The 19882-nt window shown below is 62.1% G+C and overlaps 1 protein-coding gene across 9 annotated transcripts; it reads left to right on the forward strand.

The window, feature by feature from the left end:
* Positions 1-319: 319 nt before the first annotated feature.
* KCNAB2 (potassium voltage-gated channel subfamily A regulatory beta subunit 2) lies at positions 320-18192 on the forward strand. 9 transcript variants are annotated; one of them, XM_017831208.1, is made up of 17 exons: positions 320-371; positions 5810-5928; positions 6302-6343; positions 13563-13606; positions 13972-14009; positions 14199-14278; positions 14753-14797; positions 14955-14999; positions 15070-15113; positions 15241-15327; positions 15611-15655; positions 16465-16550; positions 16758-16878; positions 17016-17110; positions 17271-17391; positions 17477-17565; positions 17901-18186. In XM_017831208.1, the coding sequence occupies exons 2-17, from the start codon at positions 5852-5854 to the stop codon at positions 17988-17990; spliced, it is 1149 nt and encodes a 382-aa protein (XP_017686697.1). In that variant the 5' UTR covers positions 320-371; positions 5810-5851; the 3' UTR covers positions 17991-18186. The 9 variants fall into 9 exon arrangements, with proteins under 9 accessions (XP_017686697.1, XP_017686699.1, XP_017686700.1 ...); XM_017831210.1 differs by lacking the exon at positions 320-371 and adding an exon at positions 1178-1264 and having other exon boundaries at positions 17901-18187; XM_017831206.1 differs by lacking the exon at positions 320-371 and adding an exon at positions 2314-2703.
* Positions 18193-19882: the final 1690 nt, after the last annotated feature.

Below are 19882 nucleotides of genomic sequence, written 5' to 3' on the forward strand. Positions count from 1 at the left end.
GGGAGGAGGAGGAGAGGCGCGACAGCGGAGCGATACCGGAGCGATCCCGCAGAGGCGCGGGACGCAGCAGCGAGGTGGAAGCGGCGGCGGCGGCAGCGTCGGTCGTCCCCCCCCGGCGGGTGGTCGCGCCCGGCTCAGCATCGGGTTACTAGGGCGATGGTGCCGCACCGCGCGGGGCGGGGCCTCGCGGTGGGCCTGGCCGGCGCCGCAGCCAATGGGGGAGGCCCGGCGCTCTCGTTATATGCATACGGCACGAGAGGCGGGCGGCGCGGCCAATGGGCGACGGGCGGGGCGGGGCCAGGCGGGGCGGGGCGGGGCCGCCCCCCACGAGGGCGCGCGGCGGAGCGGCGGGAGCGGCGGACGCGGGGCAGGTGCGGGGGCGCGGGGGGAGCGGGGTCGGCACCGGGCGATGGCGGGGGCGATGGGACCAGGCAGGGCCCCGGGCAGAGCCGCGGGCAGAGTGCGGGCGAGGCCACTCCGCCGCACGCCCCTCCCGGCTCTCCCCGGTGCGGGGAACGGGGCCCTCGCCCCGCCGCCGGCTCTCGTCCCAGTGGGACCCTAGGCTGTGCGGGGACGGGGGTGGTTGGCCGCCGTCCAAGGGTGGTTCGTTCCCCCAGCAAGGCGAGGTGACCCTGCGCGTGATGCTTAGGTGGCCTGCGGCCTGTCGCCGTACACCGGGAGCGGCGGGGCTGGAGCCCCGGTGACGTGGCGTGAGCCGCCGGCAACGCTCCGGTGACTCGAGAGTGGGAATGTTGGATTTTCCCCAAGCATCGTCCGGTTTCCTCGTCAGAGCCACTTTGTGCACAGCGGGTCAAACGTCAGGGTTCCTTCAGTTCCCTTCAGTTTCCTGCCGTGCCTTGGTCCTTTCCTTGTCTCCGTTTGCAACGGTGACCGGGGGCTGCGGGTGGAGGGAGCCCCGAGCCCTGTGGAGGGTCCCTGGTCCCCTCGCAACCCGTCCGCAGCCACAGCTCCCTCACCTTTTCTTCTGCCGGGCCTAAAGCTCTTGGGCCTCTGGCTCAGCAGCCTCCAGTTTTTTAGGCTGTTTTCCTTGTGATGGGGACCCCCTTTGGTCCCCTGCCCGCTCAGCCCGTGGCTGTCACGTGGAGCTGTCGCATTTCATGCCGGCGTCCTGGGACGGTTCACACGGGCACTGCGGGCTTTCGTCCAGGTGAGACGTGGTCCGTGCCACTGGCACCCAGCCTGTTTCCCAAAACCACAGGTTTCCTCCCAAAGCGTCGCTGGGAGCCACGGTGCAGAGCGGTGGGTGAGTGCCACAGCAGGCTGGGTGAGATGTATCCAGTCTGTCTGTATCACATCCATATACAGGCTTGTTGCATATATGCAGTGATTTTTCCAGCTGGTGAGCAGGAAACGCCTCTGCACACAGCTGCCGACAGAAGATTCAGGAGGGCTGCTGGTTTTATTAGTTATTATTACTATTGTTTTGATGAGGAGGGCAGGAGGGCCAGCCGTCACCTGCTCTTGGTGTGCAGGTCTGCAGGTTGGATGCATCACAGAGCAGGAGGAAAACGACTTGGCACATGGCTCCCACCCTCTGCTGGGGGAGCAAAGCCACTGATGGGCTAGTCCTGGGAGCATCCCGGAACAGGATGGGGTTTATGGCCTTCCCTACCTGTCACTGGCTGTTCCTGGAGCTGCTGTGGCGTGGACAGCAGGCAGCCTGCTGGGTTCATCCCCCTGGCAGTTCCAAGTGGCCCCTGTCAGTGTCGGCATGGTTTGGAGCAGGCAGCATGCTTGTTGGCCCCGTCGCTGCCAGGACAGTGCTGGAAGGGCAGAGGAAGTGCCAACATGCTGCCATGAAGCTGAGTATGACTTGGCTGAGAGAGAGGAATCGTGTTTTCCTAATTTATAAGTGCCAGAGCACCACTGCGTGTCCAAAACCCTGACCCCTTTTGCAGGCTTGGCCTCTAGTTTTCCTGTTAGATCCAGCTGCATCAGTGTTGTTATTGCTGCGGGATCACTGCGGGGACCAGCCTGCTCCAGTTACTGGGGTGTCTCCGGGGGGTGGGAGGGAGGGGGTTTGCTCGAGGTGACCAAAAAGCCAAAGGCACTGAAAAGGTGTGATGGGCGCGAGCCGAGGGGGACGGGCCGCCGGTGGCGGGACTGACCCCGGTGCTGGAGGCAGCCCCGCAGCATCACTGCCGACGCTGTATTTGATTTTTTAAGAAAAACACCCGGCGTGATCTAAGGCAGCGATGATGCAGCTCCTGCCCGGGCTCCCTGAGGCCCCGGACTAGCCTCCCCCCGCCTGAGCTGCGCAGGGGCGGTCGGTGGCAGCCGCTCGCTCGCCCACGCGCTGCCGGTGCCGGGTGCGGCGCCGACACGGTTAAGGCACCGGCGGGATCGGGAGCCGGCTGCAGCCACCGGCGGAGGCAAACTTGCCGAGTCAGGATGTGAGAGCGGCAGGGACGGCTCTGCAGCATCCCTGGGTGCTGCCGTATCCTGGGGCGCGGAGGGCTCAGCTTCCCCCTCCGCCAGACGCCTTTTCCCGGGGACGGAACGGGAATGGGGTAGGAACCGTCATCCGCTGCGTTTGCCGCCGGCTGTAGCAGCTGCTCTGCGCCGGCACCGGCGCCGCTTCCCGAGACCAGCGGAGCCTGCAGCTCGCCGGCAGCCGGGCTTTGACTCATTTCTTTGTGCCTCCTGACCTCGCGTCTCCCTCCGTCCGAGCACCGGAGCCAGGTAGGTGCGGTGCTGGGTGCGAGCGGGGCCGCGGCGGTGGCTCGGCCGTGCCTGGCCGGCAGCCGCGGCACAGCGGGGACCTGGCAGGGTCACACATCGGGAACGCGCGGGTGCTCGGTATCCTGGTGGACCCCGGTACTTTGGCACTGGTGTACGTGACGGCAGAGCCGGAATAACCCCGGCTGGCGAGCCGCATGTGCTTTCGGGCTGTGTCATTGACTCGGCAGCCGAGCAGCGCCGGTGCCGGCGCTTCGGCGGTCACGGGCGACCTCACGTGTCGCAACTGAATCCCCTGCACCCGCCTGCTGCGCTGTCGCGATGATGGGCTGGTGAAGGCGCCGGAGCCCAGCAGCGCGGTCGGAGGGGCCCGGCGGGCTGGGGGACGCTGCGCCGCAGAAGAGGCTCCCGGGCCGAGGGAAGGGGCAGGGCTGCTGCTCTGCGGATCCCTGCGGCGCCCGTGCAGCCGGGGGGGGGCACGGGACCAGCGCGGGGCATGAGCGCAGGGGTGACGGCAGGAGGTGCCCAGGCGACAGAGCAGGGCAGCGTGAGTCATTGGGCTAAAGTCACCTTCCCCGTGGCGTCGGGGGGGGGAAGCATTTGCTGCAAACACGGTGAAAAAGGGTCAGAAATATGGGGACGGGCACCTGGCGAGATGCTCCATGCCACATTCCCTGCATCCCATGCCTGAGCAGCTGGGCAGGGTGCTGAGGTGCCCAGGGCAGGGGTCTCCCAGGGCCTCACCCTTGGGGGATCAGGCTCATCAGAAGCAGTGGTCTCGTCCTTACATTCCCATTAGTTCCATGTGCAGTTTCACCCCATCCTGCTCCGATAGCAGTGTGTCTGGGAGGCTGCAGTCTGTATTCCCCCCCAGGCTGGCCCAGCAGACCTTTGGCTCCTGGGGCTTCCCAGGCGTAAACCCGGGAAGTGTCGCAGCACCCTTGTGCCCCATCGTGCTACCAGGGACAGGGATGGAGCCCCGTGGGAGCGCAAACTATCAGGGCTTCTGCACTTTTCATCTGGCTCCTGGGTGCATCCTGCAGAAGAAAACACTTTTCTTCTTTTTGGGATATTGTCCCGCAGAAACTACCACAGTTGAGGACTCGCAGCTGAGTCGTGCTGAGAACCTGGAGGTGCAGGAGCCGTCTCAGGGAAGCACCAAACTGCCAGCATGGACCGGACTGGGCTTTTGGCAGTGCCTTTGGCTTGGAGAGCTTGGAGGGGTGCATTGGCCACCGAGGCCAGAACGCTCCAGCTCCTTAGGCTGCAGAGCCCTGAACTGTGTGCCTGTGGTCCAACCATGCTTCCCAGCACAGTCCCTCCAGCGCCGCCGGAGACTTGCCAGCCACTGCGCTGAGCCCCTGCAGCATTGCTGGGAGGCAATGGGGAAGGGGCATCAGGTCCTGTTGAAAACAGCGGAGAGCTGAGCTCCTGGCACCACAGCCCCCCCGGGATGCAGAAGCAGCCCATCCTGAGCCACTCAGGAGTCCGGGACTGTGGCAGCACAAGCAAGGAGCTGCATGGCTGTGCTGAGGCATGGGGGGCCAGCTGTCCCCCCTGCAGGCATCCCTCAGCTGCCTTCAGCTTCGTTATGCCACCACTAACGAAGTGATGCTGAGCAGGCATGAGCAGTCAGGACAGTGCCCAGCCGGTGGCTGCCACTGCCAGGCGAGTTCGTGGGAGCTGCAGAGCCAACACGAGCATCCCCCAGGAGAAGCTGGGGGATCTCAAGGGCTCGAGGGGCTCGGCAGGGTCCTGGCTGTGGGGCTTGGCAGGGTCTGCTCCCGGCGCAGGGCAGTGCTGCAGGGCCGGGAGAGAGCAGCTCCCTCCTGACCGCTCAAAAACAAACCCGGCTTAACTGAGCCTGCCTGCGCTCTGGCCCCGGCGCGGCTGCAGCCAAGAGAGACGCGCTCCTGTGGCGCTCGGGAGAAGAGCGTTGGGGATCTGTGCCGGGGCCGCAGCGGGGCCGGGAGCTGCGGTGGGCGGGCGGGCGGCTCCTCGGGGACGGGCTCGGCTGCCGCAGCCGCTGCCATTGGGCTGCGTGGGCTGCAGGGGCTGCGCCGGGATGCAGGCACGCCGTGCTGGGATGCCGGAGGGATGCAGGATGCGGGAGGGATGTAGGATGCTGGCACACTGTGCTGGGATGCAGGAGGGATGCAGGCTGTGGATGCAGGATGCAGGCATTCACTGCTGGGATGTAGGCAGGATGTGAAATGTAAGCACACCGTGCCGGGATGCGGGATACAGGCATGCTGTGCCAGGATGCAGGAGGGATGCAGGATGCAGGCATGCTGTGCCAGGATGCGGGAGGAATGCAGGATGCAGGCATGCTGTGCCAGGACGCAGGCGGGATGCGTGCCAGGACATGAGCACACTGTGTAAGGCCATGCTCCTGCTGAGCCCAGGGCAGCCAGGAAGGAGCCTGGAGATCTCTCAGACCCCATCTGGGGGAAAGAGCAGCTGGTGACCTGTAGTGTAAAGATGGCATCTCACCAGCCTAAAGAAAGATAGGATAAATTTAAACCCCAGCCCCAGTTCTGTAGGGAAGTGTCATCATTTTCCGTGATATTGGAAACTGCTGACAGTGTTGCAGGAGCGGGAGCAGGAGCACAGCTCCCAGGGAGTCATGCCAGATGCCCCTGGCATGGGGATAGGGACAGGAAGGGTTGGGGGTGCCTGGGGGTGAGGCTCCCTTTCCCCCAGAGTTCCTGCATCCCTGTGCACACAGTCACGTGTGGGCTGCGGTCAGAGCTGGGCTGTTTTCCTCTTCTTGACTTGTCCCTTGCAAAAGATCTTTGGGGGTGACTTCAGGGTTTTCAGAGTGTTTCATTTTTCAGGCCTGCATTTTCCCAGCATTTCCTGAGATCTTGGGACCCCCAGAAGTTTGGGGAGAGCAGCCAAGCCGAGAAGTCAGGGGCACAGGGCTGGGGTGAGATGGTTTGGGGATCAGCAGCAGGTCAGGGTGTGAACTCTGGGGTCTGGCTGCTGTGCCCACACCGCTGCCCGTGCCACACGCCCTTCTGGCTCGCGAGCTTCTGCAACAGGAAGTACCTCATGCGCGTGCCCAAAAAACCCTCATTTCTTTCTTTTTTCCCTTCTCCTGTGGCAGGGGTGAGGCAGCGAGTGGCTCCGGGGAGCCCAGGGTGGCTCCATGTATCCCGAATCCACCACTGACTCCCCAGCGCGACTCTCACTGCGGCAGACAGGCTCCCCAGGGATGATTTACAGGTAAGGGTGTGGGATGGTGGTGGGAGGGTTCTGTGGGGCTTCAAACACAGGCCCATGGCATCCCAGAACCACTACACTCCATGAAATTGCCCTGACACTCCAAAACCACCCCAGCACTCTTCGTGCAAAAGCTTCCAGGACAAAACCCCCACATGGCAGCAGCAACAGTGTTTTGGGGTGCTGGTGCCTGTTGTGGGCATAGTGGGCACTCCTGGGGTTGTGCCAATGCCCACTGCACTGTGCCTGCCATGATGTGACATGGGTGGGTGTCACTGACCCTTCCCATGGCCGTTGGCTCTGCCGCTCAGTCCTGCTCCTTCTTTCTAATGGGGTTTGTGGCATCTTTCTTCTCTCTCCCCTTTGCTGTCGGAAGCGCGAGATACGGGAGCCCCAAGCGCCAGCTCCAGTTCTACAGGTAACCCAGCCCTTCCCCCTCCCCAAAATCTGGAAGTGGCCACAGCCCCTGGCCATGCCTGGGTGCTGCTGGCACAGTGCTGCCCTGCCTGCAGTGCTGGGGTCCCTCTGTGTGGGATGGGCACCACCCATGTGGCATCACCTCATCACCTGTGGGTTTGGGAGCGCGGTGTGGGGACCCTGTGGTGTGGCTCGGTGGAGGGCACCATCCTCGTGGGCTGCCCAAGCAACAGAGTGTGGCCGGAACACGGGTGGGGAGGGGTGTGGGGGGCATCCTGCGCCAACGCTGTGCCTGGAGGAGCCCGCTGTCTTTTCCCAAGGGCAACTCCAGGAACCCAGCCAGCTGCTTTGTTGCTCCTGCCATTAGGACCAGCGTCATTAAGTGGTTCAGGAGGCAACACTTGCCCCCGCCACTCTTACCGTCTGAAGTAAGGGCGGCTCTTTGCCCATGCACTGTGCCAGCAGCCACTCCAGTGGTCCTGGAGCCACGGCAGCCCTGGTAGTGTGGGACTGGGTCCAGCCTGGCCACCATGGGCAGGGGCCTGCCCCTGAGGGAGCCGTGGCCCCCCTGCTCCATCCCGCACATGGCAGGGGGAGGTGAGGCTGGCAGGCACGGGATGGCTCAGTGGCACTGTGAGCGATCTGTCCCAGCACTGCCACCAGCACTGCCGAGCCCCAGCCACAGGCAGGTTTTGGCTGCCAAACTGGCCTGAACCACTGGACACATCTGGTGCAAAAGGCTCCTGAGGCTACCTGGCAGGACCCAGCTTGTCCATAGGCTGCCTTCAGGGAGCCTCTGCCGGTGTCCACCACCCAGTTCCATTTCAGGGCTCCTGCCCAGAGGAGGCCGCCTTTGAGTCCTGCCACTGCCCAGCTCTGGCCCTGCTGCCGCAGGGACCACAGGAGGGGTGTCTCTACTCCCTGATGGCCCCAGTGTCCAGCTGTCCCCACCACCCTGTGTGCCGGTGGTGCAGAACCTGTCACCGCAGGGTGAGGGGCGGCTGCGAGCAGGGGCAGCAGTGCCAGTGTTGCAGCAGCACATCCCAGGCTTTTAGCGAGGTGCCATGAATAATTTAGCTCCCCTATGCAAGGAAGAAAATCCCCTAATAGGGCTAATGGAGCGCGGTGAGAAGCCGGGCGCTGGGGGCCCAGCGTGGCAGCCAAGTGCGTCGACACTCCCCTAATGCAAAACAGCACGAGGGCCGCTCTTATATCTGCCCTGGGGCAGCCTCGCCACCCAGAGCTGCGCTGCTGCTGAGAAGCTTCCCTGGCGCGGTGAGTCGGGGCTGGCGGCGCGGGCGGCGAGTGCGGATGGGCATGGCAGGCGGGAATGGGCACTGCCACGGGGCAGCCGCTGCAGGCAGCAGGGAAGATTTTCCATGCAGGGCTACTTGGGATTTGATGGCTTAGAGTCGTTTTCTTTTGGGGTTTGGGATCTTTCTGGCTTTAGGCAGGCCGGTGGCTGCCAACAAGTTCCCAGGTTGGCAAGCCAGGCTGGCCAGACGCCTCTCTGGGCAGCTGCCCTGCCCGTCACCCACTTGTTGTGCCCCCGATGCTGCTAAAAGTGCCGTTGTCCTGCAGAGCCTGTGCCCTGTCCTCATCCCTGCTCCTTCCCCACCAAACAGCCTCTCCCGCTTGGGCAGGGCACGGCTTGTCCTCGGCAGCTCCTGCAGCCCCGCTGGCTCGGCCCGGGAGCACCGGGATTTCTGCTCATGACCAGCTCCACCTCCGCCGTGCTCTCGCTGCCGTTCTGTACCCTTGCTCTGCTGAAAATCAGGGAGATGTCGAGATGGGGCAGCCGGTGGATTCATGCCCCGTTCCTCAGAGCAGCCCTGCCCAACCCCCTGGCTCCGCTTGCTGCATCCATTTCGCTGCTGTAGAGCAGTGGTGCAGTCAGCTCAGGCTTTTCCTTGCTACTGTCAGGCAAGGGGATCCCACCAGGCCAAGGGATCCCACTGAGATCAAGGGGATCCCACCAGGTGCCCACACCCAGCAGGAGCCACTGGTACTGCCCTGGTTAAAACTACCAGCCATGGAGAAGGGCTGGTGCCAGCGGTGCCAGCTTGTCTCCAACTGTGAGGTGTGGCAGGAAGAGGCTAGTAATCAGGGTTTGGTTTGGCTTTGCCACAGCAGAGGGAAATATCCCTTTTCCATGTCTCCCTGCATTCCCAAGGCCTTGCTACAGAGCAGGAGGAGCACAGAGTGCTCTCTGGCAGCACTGGGTGTCACAGGAGACCCCCAGGGTTTTGGTCACCCCAGCCAGCTGCTGCTCCATATCCTCCGTGTTTGGAGCCTTTGGAGGTGACAGCAGCAGGGAGCACTTCATCTTTGGCCACGCTACTGCAACATGGCTCGGGGCAGCTGTGGTAGGCACTGCTGCCTCCTCAGCCATGGGCTGTGCCTTATTTCTGTCCTGCTCCTTTTCCCTTTGTGCTTCAGCTCCCATGTCAAGGCTGTGCTCTGCTGAAAAGACTGGCTTTGCCAGGGTCCCCACTGTCCCCTCCCTGCGCTGCATGTCCTGGCAAGGGCAGGTGCCACACTCCAGCATGGCAGCATGGGCAGAACTCTGCCCTGAGTGGCAGCGGAGCCCATGTTGTGCTTTCCCAGCTCTCTCTGTAGCACCACGGAGTGGTTGGTGGTGTGGCTGGCCAGCAGAGCCCGTGCTTGGGTGGCGGGATGCTCTCCATGACCTACAGTGAGAGCCTGCGCAGCGTGGCCAGCCGGCCCGCTCCCGAGTGGGGGCTGCCCCCGGCCCCCCGGGCGGCCGATGGGCTGGAGCTGCGGCGGCTGCGGGACGTGCGGGCGGCAGCGCGGGCGAAGACACTGGAGGAGTTCCTGCGGATGCACGGGCTCTCCCTGGCTGACAGCACTGCCCACGCCACCGGCATGAAGTACAGGTAAGGCAGCGCCGCGAGGGCCAAGGTGTGGAGACGGCGCAGGGGATGCTGTGTGGTGATGGTTTGACACCTCGTCGGGAGAATGGCTCTCACCTGTGCTCACCTTGGCTTCCCTGTGCCTCGCCAAGCCTGGGAGGAGTTGATGCTCTTGGCACAGCGGGTGATCTGGTGCTGCGTGTGCTACAGAGGTGGCAGCCAGTCAGCGCTGTTAGCGCTCACCTGCTTTGTGATCTTTGAGCTTCTCGCCTGACATTCCCATTTGCTGTTTGGGTGGTTGCGTTTGCAAACAGCTCTGGGCTTTAGAGAAAGACAGCTGGAGCAAACAGCCACTGAAGGGCTGTCTGCTTCACAGGTGTACATCTCCATCTGATGGGGGTACATCTCCACCTGAGGGGTGTACATTTGCGATCTGATGAGTGTACATCTCCATCTGAGGGGTGTGCATCTCCACCGGCCCGGTGTGCGTCTCCGCCCGACTGACAGCTGTGCGTCGTGTAGTGGGTGCGCCGTGAATTTTGCGTGTGGGTCCCAGTGCAAGGTGTATCAGAATTTCAGCCGGTATTTGTCTTTCTTTCGGAATTTGTCCTTATTTGCCCTTCTCTGGGCAGCCGCAGAGGCAGCCACGGCCCCTTGGAGTGGCGGGGCTGCTCTGTCCAGTGTGCCCCTCCCCACTCTCCCCTGGTATCACGGGCGGGGTGATGGGGTGCAGTAACACAGCTCAGGATTGGTGAGGGGCACCAGGGCTGGGGACAATGGCTGTTCCCCCTGTGCAGGGGTGCTCCTCGTGCCCCACTGCAGTGAAGCGCCTGGGAGCTGGCAGCTGCCAGCTCCTGCTGTGCCGCACTGTGCCGAGCCGTGCTGCGCCTCAGGTCAGGTTCCCCTCCACTCACAATGACCGCGGTAACATTTACACAGTGGCAAGAGCCCATCAAATATTCATGGGGACATTATCTATTGATGGGAGCTGCTGGCACAGGCACGCCCAAAGGTGCTCCTCCTTTGGCCATGTCCGCGCTGCCCTCAAAAATCTATGGAGTTTCTCTTCCTCCGGAGGCTGCCGACTGCTGTCGGGTCTCCCCCCACGCTGGAGCCGGCGCCGGCACCGGTGCTGGTAGGATTACCAGCTAAGGAGCTTTGCGGCAGAGGGAAGTGGAGGAGATTACAAGATTTCTCATTAGGTTGGGGCCGAATGTGCGTAATTTCCCACAAGCTCTGTTCCCCCATCTTGCTCTGTCCTGAGGGGCACGGTGGGTGCAGGCAGCCGGCACATGGCCCCGGCTGCAGGACAGTGCTGCAGCGCGGTGACTTGTGTCCCTGCTTTGGCAGAAGATGCTGGGCTGGGGTTCACCTTGCTCATCCTTGCTTGCACTGGGCAAAATTTGAGGGATATGCTGCTGGGGCCGTGGCCCCAAGGGGGAAAACCAGTCCGACTTCGGCAAAGAGCCGGGCTCTGCTGCAGGAGAGCCTTCAGCCTGCCGCCTGCGCCCTTGCCCAGCCGTGGGGTTGTACACGCAGTGCTGCCAGAGGGTTTGGTTACAGACCTGTGCAAGGGGATGCTGTGCTGCGGTGCGTGGCCGGAGGGAGGCAAGGAAGAACCCCTTCACTGCGTGGCCTCAGCCCCCAGCGTGCCCCAAAACAGGGCTGGGCCAGCAGCCGCGCCCGCGGGGGGATGCCCAGCAGGGCACAGCGGGGTCCTGCCCCGCCGAGGCTCCTCGGGGGACCTCGGCAACGGCGCTGCCCTTCCTGCCCCCACCTGCCCGCGTGCCGATCGCTCGCTTCCTGAGCTCATCAAATATTGAGGGCAGGAGGGCTGACGGGAGCTCCGCGCCCGCCGCCTCGCAGCCCCCCGCCGTCACGTTGGCGGCGCGCGGGAGGAGCTCCCGCCTCGCCCGGGGCGCCGGCTAAATTTAGGCAGCTGGCGCTGCTGCCCGGCGGAGCAGCATGCAGGTCTCCTTTGTGTGCTCCGAGCACAGCATCAAGAGCCGGAGCGCGGAGGACCGGCTGAACCGACAGAATGCCGGCAGCCCCAGCCTCGGCACCCGAGGCAAGTTCCGCGCGGTGGCCATGGTGGCCCGCAGCCTGGGGCAGCTCTCGGTGCAGAACGCCCCCTCCTCCAGCGAGTCCAGCGTCAAGCAGCCGGGGATGAAATACCGGTAGGAAACGGGCACTGCTGGGGCTTTCCCTGTTTCTTACCGGGATCGGGGCGGCCTGGGGGTATGGGGGCCGCACTCCCCTAATTCCCGGTTCACGACCGGCTCTGTCGGTGTCTCGGCGCTAAAAGTGCTGACCGTGCGTCTCCGTGTGCTTCCTCGCTGTTTGCTCCTGTCCCTTCGGGGCAGCCTTGATTCAGCCGCGCGTAAAAGGGTGGGGGGGACAAGGGACCCGAAAATTCAGGATAGGATTAGCAGCATCCCCAGCGCCTGCCGAGCCGGGTGGGTTTGGGAGTCACGGCAGCGTTAATCCGGTGTGCCATGGCATCCTTATGGTGCTGACAGAGGCTTACTACCCTGCAAAGTGAGCATGGAACCGTAAGCTGGGATTCGGGTCTGGCTGCCCACGGTGGGCGTAGAAATGAAGGGTGGTGTGTGCACGTGGGGTGCTGGTCCCCCCAGCCAGCACCCACGGGGCTCATGCGCTCCATGTCCCTGGCTCTGGGGCAGAGCGCTCAGGGCTTCCCTCACTGAGTTTTAGTGTGCACCCCTGTGTGGGGCTGGGGCTTCCCCCGGGTGAGCAGGGTGAGCATGCACCCCAGCACAGGGCAGGCCCCCCCCAAGATGAGCCTGCACGCCACAGTCCAGCTGCCAGCGGCCGCGTGCCCCCTCTGCAGCCCAGATGTGCCGGCATTAGGCACAAAGCACGTCAGAGCGCTGGGGTGAGCCCGGCTGTTACCTACCAGCATCATCCAGATCAGCTGGTTCCCCTCACCTGGGCACTGGGGAGGGCACTGGGATCGCTCCATCCAGCTCTGGAACACCAAACCTTTGCGCTGGTTGCAGCAGTGCTGGGGCCGTGTGCGGTGGCATCCTCGGGGCTCAGCGCTCCTGCCCCACTGTCACGTCCCCATCCGGAGGAGAAGCACAGCGGGACCACCCTCTCCCAGGCAGTGGGTGATCAGCTCGGGGGTTCCCACTGGTGGCTGCTGGACAGACAGTGATGCAGGGGGTTGCTCCAAGTGAGGGGATGGGATAGGAAGGCCGTGGCACAGCGCAGGGGGATGCCTGGCTTTTCCAAGTTCTGCCAGTATCTCCATTGGGCAGCTGGTCAACACACTTTTGAGCTGGAAAGCTGGGAGCAGTGATAGCCACTTGCCCAGGAGGACCCTGGGATGCCTCTGGAATGGCCAGGATGGGTCCAATGCTGTCCACTCCCTGTGGAAATCCCCATCACGGGGGCTTGAGCCGCTGCCACCCCAGGGCCATGGCTTCTCCCCACCATGCAATGCTCTAAAAACGCCACGGGGCTGGGGGAGCGCCCACACCTCCAGGTGTTGGGCAATAAGACAGCAGCATGGAAGGACAATGCCCCAACTTGGCACACCACGGTTGGGCCGTGGCTGCTCCCTGCCCGGCTCGCGGTGCCCGTGTCGGCAGTGCCGGCGGTGGCAGAGCCTCGGTTGCTATGCGACACCCGCGCGGGCGAGCTGCCGCGGCTCACCTACACTTTATTTATTTTAACGCTCATTTCTCGAGCCTTTGTCATTTTTAACAAGTAACTGGCTCTCCATCACTGTGGCGAAGGCGTCTGCCGGCTCGGCCCCCTTTCCGAAAGCTGTTCTCCAGTTCCTTGTGCTGGTCAAATTTTCTGGGATGCTCCATTTCTCCAGGATGTTGCTCCACTCCCAAGCACCCTCACCCTGTGCAAGTCGTGTGCTTCCCTATGCCGTGATGCAGAGAACAAGCACAATTCATACCATGTGTGGGATGCTTCAGTCCTGATCCACCAGCTCTCCCTGCTTCCCGTCTCACCCTCTGTGCCAGCAGCACTCTCAGGGCAGGCAGACACCCCGGCCTTATCACAGGAAACTGCTTTAACGAGGTCACTGCCCGCTGCCCCCCCCCCAGTAACCCTGCCAGGCATGGCATCGCTGCGCCAGTGCTGGTGGTGCCACCAGTGAGCTATGGGATGCCTGGTCTGGGATGGCTCTTTAATTGGTTGCAGGGGGACCCTCACTGTGGGACTGTCCCATGTGGGGATGGGGTGGGGACCAGGGACCACCACCACACCTCCCAGCCCCCATGCCCACTGCATTCAGTGGCACATGGGGTGTATAAGACGGCCTTTTGGGGCTTTCTGGCGCCTTTCCTGATGCTCTCTGTCTTCCAGGAACCTCGGGAAGTCTGGGCTGCGTGTGTCCTGCCTGGGCCTGGGTAAGTGCCAGGGTTTGCCACAGCCCCTCGGCATCCCCTCGGTCCTGCAGCGAGTGCCGGTGCTCCCCGGCGAGGGCGGCGCTCGCCTGCCCCAGCGATGTTTGCGCAGGGAAGGAAAGGGTTTCCCTCGGCCCTGCGGCCGTTTTGAGTCACAGCCCAGAAATTGTCAAATTATTTTCTCTCTTTGTGATGCGATAGGAAGCGACTGGGCCGCGCTGGGAGCACCGCGCTGCACGCGGCCCGGCCAGCTGTGGCCACCACGTGCCGGGGCTGTGCTGAGGGGGCCGGGGTGGGTGGCCGGGGGCTCAAGGCAGCGGCGCTCGTTTCTCACTGCATTCACCGTGCACATCCTCTCTCCCCTGCAGGGACATGGGTGACTTTTGGAGGGCAGATCACAGATGAGGTAAGGTTATACCCTGTTGTCCTGTCCCTCCCCAACCTTTCCCTGTTGAGTGGGGAAGGGACGGGGCTGGCACAGCCGTGGCTGTGCTCTGGGTGCACGTGGCTTGCCGGAGCTCAGCAGCGCTCTGCACACGCGCCTGTGCCCCGGCTCTCGGCCACCCCCTTCGCCGACCCTGCTCTTTCCTCACAGATGGCGGAGCAGCTGATGACTTTAGCTTATGACAACGGCATTAATCTCTTTGACACAGCAGAAGTCTACGCTGCTGGCAAGTAGGTACCCTGCTTTAGCAGTGGCACCCTGCACCCCAGCCCCCTGCACCTCCAAACCACAGCAACACTGGGAATCTCCTGGATTTTCTGGCTGCAAAGTGGCTTCCAGGACGGGGCTGTGAGTGCTTGCTCACGGGGAGGGGTCATGGTTCTGGCAGTCCCATGCTTCCTGTGGTGGCCTGTGCTGTGCAGGCGCAGCCATGCACCCTCCCAGCACGGTGAGCAGTGGCTGTGCCCAAGGTACACTGGCCTGGGGCATCACTGTGTGTCCATGCACTCACTCAAAATTAGTGAGCTTTCACATTAGGGGTCAGCTCTGCTCTGGGCACTGCAGCCAGGGGGCAGACAGTGTCCCCATGGCCACTGCCTTTGCCTCTTAGTCTGCCAGGGACTGGAGCTGTCCCTGCCAGCTGTCACTGGTCCCTTGGCCACAGCAGCTGGGGCACTGGCGGCTGACATCCCCTTCCCTTGCAGGGCCGAAGTGGTGCTGGGGAACATCATCAAGAAAAAAGGGTGGAGGTAAGCTGGACATCATCCCTGTTTAGCAAAGCTGTCACCACAGACCAGGTGGCCTGGGGAAAACTGGCAGAGCAGCCCTGGGCAGGAATGCATGTGGGTAGGGAGCGGGCAGGGTGCGCAGGTGCCACCACCAGTGACTCTCTCTTTCTCCCTGCAGACGGTCCAGCCTGGTCATCACCACCAAAATCTTCTGGGGAGGAAAGTAGGTAACACCTGCCCCGCGATGGAGCGGCCAGCACGGGCCAGGCTCTCACCCACCTTTCCTTTTCCAGGGCCGAGACAGAGAGGGGTCTGTCTCGAAAACACATCATAGAAGGTACGGAAAGGTAGGGGTAGGGTTGCTCAGTGGGCGCTGCTGGCCCTGGTGCCAGGCTGTGCCTCGGCAGCTGCCTCCCTGCTGGCAGCACAGGGTCCCTGACCTGACGGCCCTGTCCCTGCGGCAGGTCTGAAGGCGTCGCTGGAGCGGCTGCAGCTGGAGTACGTGGACGTCGTGTTCGCCAACCGGCCCGACCCCAACACGCCAATGGAAGGTGGGTGCGCGCCACGGTGCCACGCTCCTTCCTGCCGCCTTTCGTCGCCGTCGCGGTTGGTTTGCGCCAGGCTTGTGTTTCAAGGGCATTTTCCCTCCTGAGCAGAATCCGCTCCTCCGCCACCACGGTCAGTCCGTGCCATGATCATGCCTCTGCCGCCCCCCGCCCGGCGCCAGGACCCCCTCAGGCCATGGTGGGGTGGGTTGGTGGCACGGTGGCAGGTCGCTGCTCCCATCCCAGCAGCGGTGACTCCACTGTCTCTAAATCTCTCTTTTATCACCAGGGGACCCATTTAGTTCCTCCAAGTCCAGGACTTTCATCGTAGAAGGTACTCCCTGCCCGCACTCTGCCCGCCGGCCGCTGCCTGTCCCAGCGGCCTTTCCTGGGGCAGAGCCCTCACTCCTCTGTGACCCCTCATCCCTGATCCCCCCTCGAGCAAACCCCGCCATGAGATGCAGAGGCAGCGGCAGCAGAACACAAACACCCCCTGGCCCTTCCTTCAGACTGTCCTACAGTTAAAAGGAAAAAAGCAGAGAGGCTCCTGCCCCTCCAGGGTCCTGCCGTGGGACTCCCTTGGCCCATGCCAGGGTCTGCGGCAGGCTCTCCTTGCCGGGGCAGCTGTGAGCATGCTGGGGTGTGTGCCCCAGTGCCGGCCGGGCAAGCCCCATGCCCCTCGCTCTCCCCGCTGCCCGCCTTTGGCTGCAGGAGCGCACCTTGGCTTGGTCCCAGCCCGCATGGCTCAGGGCTGGCTCCCCCCAAAACTCCCAAGCCCCTTGCACGGGGTCCAGGCTTCCCTCCCTGGGTCTCCGTGCATGGGCGATGCATCAGTCCCTTCCCTTGCAGCGGTGCCGGTGCTGGTAACCCCACAGGGTGTGGGGCCACTGCCAGGACCCTCAGGCTGCTCTCCATGCCAGGAGAGCCCCGGCACCGCCAGCATGTCAGGTTGGCTGTGGTCCCCGGCACATCCTGAGTGGCTGCTCCCTCTGTTCCCGTCCTGCTCCTCTGGACACAGCCCAGCTCCCGCCACAGCGCTGCGGGAGTGGGATGCTCACCAGCCATCAGCGCGGTGCGAAACCCCTTGTGCTGGTGCAGCCCCTGCTAACCCCTTCTGGCCACTCTCTCCTTCCCTCCCGGCAGAGACGGTGCGAGCCATGACCCACGTCATCAACCAGGGGATGGCCATGTACTGGGGGACCTCGCGCTGGAGCTCCATGGAGATCATGGTAGGGGCCCAGGGGATCGGGGTGGCCGCAGCGGAGCAGCCCCAGTGGTGCTGTTGATGCTGATTTAATTAGACAGCAGCTTTTGGGAGCCAAGCGTGTGCAGATGTGCTTGAGCCTTAATCAGTTCCTGGGGCAGCCGCTCAGGGCTCGGCTGGGGGGCTCAGCAGGGGGAGCAGCGTGGCACTGAGGGTCCCGGCTCTTCTGCAGGAGGCGTACTCGGTGGCCCGGCAGTTCAACCTGATCCCGCCGATCTGTGAGCAGGCCGAGTACCACATGTTCCAGCGGGAAAAGGTGGAGGTGCAGCTGCCTGAGCTCTTCCACAAGATAGGTACGGTGGCGGAGGTCCCTCCCCAGCCCCCAAAGCACAATGCTCCGTGTGCCCAGCACTGCAGAGACCAGGTGCTGTGGTCCCTGGGGAAGCTGGGGGCAGCAGCAGCATCACCCCCCATTCTGCTCTGTCCCCAGGCGTCGGAGCCATGACCTGGTCCCCACTGGCCTGTGGCATCGTCTCGGGGAAGTACGACGGGGGGATCCCCCCCTACTCCCGTGCCTCGCTGAAGGTGAGCCACGCTGGGGCCGGGGGGCACACTGGGATGGACAGAGCTGGGGGAGCAGGGCCAGGGGCCTCACAAACCAACCCAGGGAGTTTGGGGATGCCCTGCCTGCACAAGGTGCCAGTACACCCCAACCCCCCCATGACGCTCCTTCCCGTCCCCCCAGGGATACCAGTGGCTGAAGGACAAGATCCTGAGTGAGGAGGGCCGGCGGCAGCAGGCAAAGCTGAAGGAGCTGCAGGCCATTGCCGAGCGCCTGGGCTGCACTTTGCCCCAGCTCGCCATCGGTAAGAGGATGGTGGACAGGGGGTTGCTGGGGGTGACACCGGGGCAGCCAGGCCATGCTCAGGCTCTGCTCTCCCTCCTCTCCAGCCTGGTGCCTGCGCAACGAGGGTGTCAGCTCAGTCTTACTGGGGGCCTCCAATGCCGATCAGCTGATGGAGAATATTGGAGCAATACAGGTCAGTGCTCCCAGCAGGAGTGACGTGTGCCCTGAGCACTCCCTGCTGCACCACACTGGGTGGGGAAAGAGGGTCGCGAACGCAGCTCCATGACAGGTTTTGCTTGTCAGAAAGGCAAGCGGCAGAGACAAGGCTTTGCTGGACTGAGGGGGCAGGGTTGGGCCCGACCCAGGCTCTCCCTAACTGGGTCAGCCAGCTGGCAAGCTGGGGCTTGTGGCACAAACAGAGCGGGTGGAGGCGGTGAGCGCGGCACGGCTGCATCCCACTGCCGGCTGCGTCCTCCCACACACACCACAGTCACGATCCCAACTCCCAGTGTTGCCCTATCCCGGCAGGTCCTTCCAAAGCTGTCGTCTTCCATCGTCCATGAGATCGATAGCATCCTGGGCAACAAACCCTACAGCAAGAAGGACTACAGATCCTAAGCGCGCCCGAGCGCGCCGCCCGCCGCGCAGCCCTCGCCGCCCGTTCGCTTGCTTACGCTTTGTTGGAGCAAAGTGGAGAGTGTGGTTTGCACCACGAGCGCCGAGAGCCAGCGCTCCTGCCCGCGCTGCCCCGGACACGGCGCCACGGCCGCTCGGCCTGGCTCTGGGGCACAGGGACGGCCGGTGGGGCGTGCGGGAGACGAGCCCCACTGCCCGGCCGCCCTGCCCGCAGCCGGAGCCGCCGCGGGGCCCGTTGCATGCGCGGCTCCCGCCCCTGCGTTGCCGGAGGTGGTGGGCGCGGGGTGCACGCGGGTGCTGTACGCCCACGAGGCTGACAACACGAAGCTGTTCCCCAGCCCTCGCCTCTGCCCTGCGCCGCCGGCACCGCCAGCCCGACACCGGCACGGTGGGGCTGCGGTTCCCGGGGTGGGGGACAGGATGGGGCGGTGACAGGGAAGGGGTTCCCCGGGAGAGAAGCCCGGGGTGCCCCGGTTGAGCCGGGGCTCTGCTGCAGGGAGGGGCCGGGCCAGGGGAGTGTGTGTGGGCAAGTGTGTGAGCGTGTGTGTGGACAGACACACAGGAGACACGCAGGGACATACAGACACGTGTACATTTGCACACAGCAGCTGTGGAGGTGACCAGGGCCCACAGGCACCTTCAGATGTATCTGCACAAAGCTATTGAAATACAGGGGCCTCTATACACACACCCACATCCACTCGTTACAGGTGTGTGTACACACACGCACACACACACACACAGAGATATGTATGTATATATGTATATAGGTGTGTATACAGATATGTACACACGTCTCTGAAAATTAGATGTAAAGTGTATACAAACACACACGTAGACACCTGTGTACTTGTGTATATACAGACATACATAGCTCCATGTATAGATCCATATATGTAATATATAGATGTGTACATATCCATGTAAATATATTGCTGTAGCAGCATCCATGTTTGTATGGATATATGCACACATATGAAAATTACAGGTACATACATATATGCGTGTATATGCAGATATATGTGTAGATATATTTATATCCACACCCACTCTATAACTACATACTCATCTTTCTATAAACATATGCTGTATATACATGTGGAAACAGATATTTGTGATTTAGATATAGCTATAGATAACACATATCTAGATATATAGCTATAGCTATATATAGGTATAGCTATATATAGATACATATATGATAGATATAGATATGAAATATAGCTATCTGAGATACAGCTATAGCTACATCTATCTTTTTATAGCTCTTTGTGTACTCTGTGCAGAACAGACATTTTTGCCAATACCTATATCTATCTATCCATATACATATATACACAGAGTTGCATCTATCTGTGCACAGACAAATATAAAAACTAAATATATGTGCAAGCCCTCAGTTCTGTGCACAGTGTGTGTGTTTCTCCACTCCCTGTGTAGCCATGGCTGCACCTACAAGCCCCCCATAAATTTGTGTGTGTGTGCAAACACAGAGGGTCTCCCAACCCACACAGAACATCAGAGCTCTCCCTCTGTGCATGGTTGGGGTCCATATGCACGCCCCTGCCCCATACACACCCCCACACCTTTAGGTACATGGATTTACCTGCAGCTGTACCCACACACCTTTATTTATACATCTGTCTACAGAACTACAGTGATGGTTGTGTGCAAACAGAAACATACACACTGATATGTATGTTTGAAATCACAAATACAAATGTGTATCTCTGTATATACAAATGTGTACTTCTGTATGCACACATGTATACTATCTGTGTCTAGTATAATCTATACACCCTTAGCTGTATCTATATCTACGCCTATGTATAAATACATAAAAATTACAAATACATGTGGGTGTCTGTGTATAT

This window comes from Lepidothrix coronata, unplaced genomic scaffold, assembly GCF_001604755.1.
Source record: "Lepidothrix coronata isolate B3197 unplaced genomic scaffold, Lepidothrix_coronata-1.0 Scaffold188, whole genome shotgun sequence".
NCBI classification, from domain to species: domain Eukaryota; kingdom Metazoa; phylum Chordata; class Aves; order Passeriformes; family Pipridae; genus Lepidothrix; species Lepidothrix coronata.

Bases quoted from the DNA above. Each gene is read 5' to 3' on its own strand.
- KCNAB2 (XM_017831214.1), top strand. From the start codon at position 11,181: ATGCAGGTCTCCTTTGTGTGCTCCGAGCACAGCATCAAGAGCCGGAGC. The intron at 15,000-15,069 runs GTAGGTAACACC...TTCCTTTTCCAG, and splicing joins AAAATCTTCTGGGGAGGAAA to GGCCGAGACAGAGAGGGGTC. The intron at 15,328-15,610 runs GTGGGTGCGCGC...TTTTATCACCAG, and splicing joins CCCCAACACGCCAATGGAAG to GGGACCCATTTAGTTCCTCC.